This window comes from Pseudopodoces humilis, chromosome 7, assembly GCF_049639895.1.
Source record: "Pseudopodoces humilis isolate 2021_Gansu_Grassland_sample_001 chromosome 7, ASM4963989v1, whole genome shotgun sequence".
NCBI lineage: Eukaryota > Metazoa > Chordata > Aves > Passeriformes > Paridae > Pseudopodoces > Pseudopodoces humilis.
Genome location: NC_142206.1, coordinates 33,869,756 through 33,875,354, shown reverse-complemented (window position 1 = coordinate 33,875,354; position 5,599 = coordinate 33,869,756). Strand labels below are relative to the sequence as shown.

Here is a 5,599-nt window from a genome sequence, read left to right as displayed (position 1 = left end):
TGCTCAAAATGAGATTTTGAAAACCATCCCAGGACTCTACAAAATGAAAATCAGACTTGGATTTGTGTGTCAAATAATAATCTTCAGAAGCTTGTTATTTTGCAGATGGAGATTTTAGCTGCCATGTTGTCCTTCTAAAAATAACATGCAGTTATTTCCAGTGAGCATGCAGTCAACTAGCAATGTCAGTGTGCGTTTTTATCACCAAGAATTTGAGAAATCCATCTTTAGAGGCTTCTATAATCAAATCAGGAAAACTCTTAAATTTATACATAAGGAAAAATATTTTTTAAAATCTTTAAAAACATGACACATCTCAAAGTCCTTTAATGCTTCACAGAGGAAGAAAAAAGACAATGGATGAAGGTGATAATGGATAGACTATCTAAGAATTAATCAACATTTTTTAAAGTGACAATGCTTGCAAACGACAAGAATGGAATGTTAAGGTATTTGTTGTAAGCCAAGAGGAAAAGATTTATATGCATCATCTCCAAGCCAATACATGATAAAATCCATTTTCAGGCTTGGCATAAAATACAATCAAAAGGCCATTTGTGACTCTGAGCCCATGTCTCCTTCTTATATTATAAAGTACCCCAAATTTTCCAGCACCATTTTGGCCCTTTTCTTTAAAGGGCAGATACTATTTAGTTAGAAATGCACTTGTATGTTTTTTAGTCCTGATCCAACTCCTACTGTTGCCAGAGAAATATTTTCTGTTGAATTCAGAAGGAACTTTAAAAAAACATTTTAAAAAATCATTAAGAAAAACTTAGTATAGAATAGCAAAACTCTTCTGTATTAAGATAATTGCTGTTAACAGAGATTCATTTGAGACTGCCCCAGTGGCTTACCAGTAAGTTGATGGGACATGAACAATGTATTTCTTAAACCAGCTGTAAGGCAGAAAAGCTGAGGTTACTATTTGGATTCCCCTATGAAAAGCTGCAATTGTTTCCTTTATGGCTAAATGTATTCTGGCTATTCCTGGAGTGACCTTGGCAGCCAACTCTGTTGCCCTTAGTGTCAGCAGAAAGAAGGCTGTTGGTGTCAGTGGGCTTTGGATCAGGCTTTAAAGACAGAGGAAGCTTGCTTAAGGAGGAAAACAGACATAAAAAACAGTCCTGATTTCCCAGGATTTGTTGCTTAGAGCTTAGAATACCAACAAGACATTTTAAACCCTGAAGAATAATTGTTGTAGGTCAATTATTTTAACCCTGTAAAGTTTTTTACTATTGTTTACAAGGATAAAGAAAAACAAATCTCTCTGGCTTACAAATTAAAAAAAAAAAAAAAAAAAAAGGCAAGTACTTTATTTATCAATAGATACTTTAGCTGCTTTTTACACCATTGCAAGGACTAAACAAATACCATAAAATAAACAAAAGAGAGTATAAAATCATTTCACTCCAGCTGGTATCCCAAAACAACCTTTTGACTAAGTACAGAATAAGCTGTTTCAAGTATGGCACTTATATAAATAAGAGCAGAGAAAAGATGATATATTCACAGTTAAATGCAATGAACTCTCTTCCTTTGGTATGTGTGTCATCATAAGTGATCATAGGTAAATGCTTAACTCAGCTGGCATGAACCAACTCCATCTTATTCATGCACATATTAGGGGATCAATCAAAATGTACTGATATATATTCTGCAGATCACATCTAATGCAAGATGATTAAGGTCTCTGGTGTGTGTGTGTGTGTGTGTGTGTGTGTGTGTGTGGACAGGCAAAGAAAAAATGGCAAAATCATATTCAGCATTTATTTTTAGCATGACTAATTGATGCACAAACCATGATAGAAAATAGCTAGTAATACACACCAGGAATAAAGTCTGTGATTTCAACAAACAAAATAAGACATCTGTGAGATAGGTGAACGCAGATATCCTGACTGAGCTGTGGTTAGGTTCCTTACAGTGTGCTTACCCTCCTTTTAAAACATGCCTATGCCTGCACATTGCAACAGTGTCCCCCGCCCCACCCCGCCCCATATAGAGTATCCTTGCAGAGTTTTTGATATGAACATTCTACACATTTACAACAATTAGTCAGACAGTTCAAACTGTAAACATCCTAATGACGATCAAAAAGCTGCTTCACTGACAGATAAAACCCAATCGTTAGAAAGAAAAGTAGGAATAATAGTAGCTGTGCTGTAAGGCTAGGTCAAGCATGGTTTTATAGCTGTTTTCTCAGTCTTTTACATAGCACTGCATTTTGCAGCTAGTTCAGTAAGTGCAGATCCAATACCTTAATGGCTTTCTTGGTGGTTTGATAAAATGCTTGCCTAAGCAATGTACCTTTCTCTAATGGTATCTGGGTCTGTTCCACCTGGCACAGTGTTTCAGTTCTGTCACAGCCTCACACATAAGCTGAGTCACTTGACTGAGTCCTGCCGAAGTTAGGCATGCTCATTCTTGGCAGGTCCTTATTTCTGATTTCATATATGGATTTCCTTTTTGCCTGTACTCCTCTCACTGCCATTTTGATCTTTCTCCAGCCCAAGTGGTTCAGTTCTGCCAAATTAAGCACCACACAAATCCCACTGACAGCAAACATGAATACCAAGAATACAGTCTTCTCAGTGGGTCTAGAGACATAGCACTCTACTTCTTTAATGCAAGGGTATCTGTCACATTCGTACATGGAAGGGACATTGAATCCGTACAGAAAATACTGTCCCACTAGGAATCCAATCTCTAGGGCATTTCGAAAGACCACTTGGATGATATAAAATCGAGAAATGCCTTCTTGCCTCCTCATCTTTGATTTTGTAGTTCTGATAGCAGGATTGGGGATTTCCTTCACTTCTAAGCAGTCTGGTTCTGCCTCTTTGGTGGAGTTCTCAGTGTTTTGCAGCACCCCATTGACAATCGTGTTCTTGATTTTCTTACTGTCCTCACGCTTCATTGAATCCTGGTCCCTTTCCAAGGTAAGGAAGACAGTGGAGTACCTCCGTTCCCTTTGTTTAGCAGACTGGTGAACGGAGTACGTTATGAAGCACAGGCTGGGAGTGCACACCATGATGATCTGGAACACCCAGTACCTTATGTGCGAAATGGGGAAAGCCTGGTCATAACAAGCCTGGTTGCAGCCTGGCTGCAGCGTGTTACAGACAAACATCGTTTGCTCGTCATCGTACACCGTCTCCCCTACAATGGCCACAATGAGAATTCTGAAGATCACCACCACGGTCAGCAGGATCCTGCAACAGAGAAGCCGGTCAGTGCGCGCCGCCGCCGCGCGGCCGGGAGCTGTCCAGTGCTGACCGGGCCCCAGCGCCGCGGCACCGCGGGCCGGCCCCGGCACGGGCAGCAGCACCGGCACCGGCCCCGGCCCCGGCCCCGGCACGGGCACCAGCACGGGCACCGGCACAGGCACGGGCACCGGCCCCGGCACCTGGAAGCGGCCCCGGTCGGGCGCGGGGGGCGGGCAGGCTGCGCGGCATGGCCTCGGTGCGGCCGTGTGCCACAGACCGCGGGCCGGCCCCCACCCGGCCCCTGGGCGGAAAGGCGATGGCGGGGCGCTGGGGTCCCCGAGGGCACGGCCGGGAAAGGCGCGGGGATGAGCCGGCAGCGGCACCCCGATGGCAGTGGGGTCTCCCCGACGATCGTCCGGTGCCGCGTGGCTCCTCGGGGACAAGGACGGCGGAGTGTGCCGTGTCCCCGTGCCCCGTGCCGCATTCCAGCCTTCCCAACACACACACACACACTCACACACACACACGGGCTCCAGCACACCCCGAAAGAGCCCGGCCGAAGGGCGCCGCGCAGCCGGGACCCGCCGTACTCCGCCGACCTCCCGGCCGGCCCGCTGGGACAGGAGGGGATCCCCCCCGGGCTCCCCGTAGCTCTCCCGCGACCCTTACCTCCCTATCATAGTAGAATGCTGCTGCACGGCAGCTTCCAGTAGCCTCTCTAGAATAGTCCATTCCCCCATCGCTGTTCATCCGGAGACAAAGACTTTGGCAAGCGTAGGGGATCTCTTCACTTCTGCCTTTTTCTCACCCCTCCTATTTTTTTTTTTTCTTTTTTTTTTTTTTCAGGGGGAGGGAAAACAAGCCGAAGAGCAGCCCGTCTGTACCGCCCGCAGTCCGGCGGCGGGAGGGCGGCTGGAGGCGCAGCCCTGCCGAGGGTTCCGGGCTCGGCTCGGCTCCGCCGGGCTCGGCGCAGCTCGGCAGCCGCCACGGCCCGGCCCGCTCGGATCGTGGCGCGGCGCGGCGGGCGGACCGGCGGCGTGGAGGGAGGAAGGTTGGCTTTAATGTCTTGCTGCCTCTAATCTGCCTTTAAGTAGTCTCCGCTTGCGTCACTGACAGGTTGGTGGAGAGCAGCCAAAAGCAGCGCTCGGATTTTCTCATTTTTATTATTCCGGTGAATACAAACAAATAAATGCAATAAAAAGAAATGAAATAAATAAACGGAGGAGGAGGAGGAGGAGGAGGGAGGGCGGCGGAAGAGCTGCCCCGGCAGGCACGAGGCTCATTGTGCAGCCCACTGCCTGCTTGCCGGAGCGCCCCGGCCGGGCTCCCGCTGCCCCTCCGCCCCCGGCCGCCGGCACACCCCGCTCCGCCCGGAGCGCAGCCCGCCCGCGCCCGCCCGTCCCAAACCCCGCTCTAGGGAGGGAGGGTGACACCGCCGCCCTTCCAGCCACCGGCCCCCGGCCGGGGGTCCCCAGGGCTCGCTGGGCTTTGCCTCGCTCACTCCTAGAGATCAAAACAGCGGTGTCATACAGCGGTGACCTTACTTGTTAGAACTGCTAAGCCCTGGAAGATATTTGACTTAAAATTGCATCTTTATTCTCCCCTGATTACAGTTACAAGAATCACTGCTGAGAAATGAAACTCGTATATAGCCATTTCAGAGAATGCTGAGAATAAGATTGTATTTATGCTAGAAAAGACACCAAATCTTCATACAAAGCATCTCTAAACAGTGCAAGAAAAAAGCATCTTGAATAAATCCCTGCATTATAATCAGTCCACTTTTTCTCATTAACAACTGTGTTTAAAATAGTTTTTTTTATTTTACAGATACCCTTATAGACTGTACCTTGCACATCACCAGACATTTCCACACAAAACATTGGCACCAAATGGAATCGACTTCTCCAGTGAAGCAGCGTAAAATATATTCCCATACTCTGTATATTTACAAAATTATCAAGTAAACCTTCACACCTGCTCAACTAACCTCACTCAAGAACAACATAAGAAAAAATCTTATCAGTCTTATCATAATATTCCTACCACTGAGCTCAGTAAAATCAAATTATTTCTAAATCAGAGCTGCACAAGCCATAATAAACAATGTAGTCCTTTTTTTTCTTTGTAGCTCATGAACCAATTCCATGTTATATTAAAGATGCCAAGTGTTTTCTGAGTAAATGGGACCATGATTCATCTGTGGAAGAGAGCATCTGTATGCTTCAGACACCCCAAGGTTTGTTGTCTTCTCATTTGGACTATGCAGATGGTCTCTGCTTCACGTGATACTGGGTCAGTTGACTGATTGAATTAGGAAAGTATCAAACAAGAGAGAATCAGTGAACACACAGAAATTCTGCACAGAAATTGAGAGATTTTTATTCTTT

General features: G+C 46.3%; 1 protein-coding gene across 1 annotated transcript; it reads right to left on the bottom strand.

Annotated features, from left to right (window-relative positions):
* Window positions 1-2,105: 2,105 nt before the first annotated feature.
* On the bottom strand, window positions 2,106-4,053 carry GJD2 (gap junction protein delta 2). The gene is made up of 2 exons (XM_005520322.2): window positions 3,879-4,053; window positions 2,106-3,215 (listed from the first exon to the last, which is right to left on the bottom strand). Exons 1-2 carry the CDS (start codon window positions 3,947-3,949, stop codon window positions 2,372-2,374), a joined length of 915 nt encoding a protein of 304 aa, XP_005520379.1. The 5' UTR covers window positions 3,950-4,053; the 3' UTR covers window positions 2,106-2,371.
* Window positions 4,054-5,599: the final 1,546 nt, after the last annotated feature.

Excerpts from the sequence above, each read along its gene's own strand:
- GJD2 (XM_005520322.2), bottom strand. The coding sequence starts at position 3,949 with ATGGGGGAATGGACTATTCTAGAGAGGCTACTGGAAGCTGCCGTGCAG. Across the intron at positions 3,216-3,878 it reads CATTCTACTATGATAGGGAG|GATCCTGCTGACCGTGGTGG; the intron begins GTAAGGGTCGCG and ends TCTCTGTTGCAG.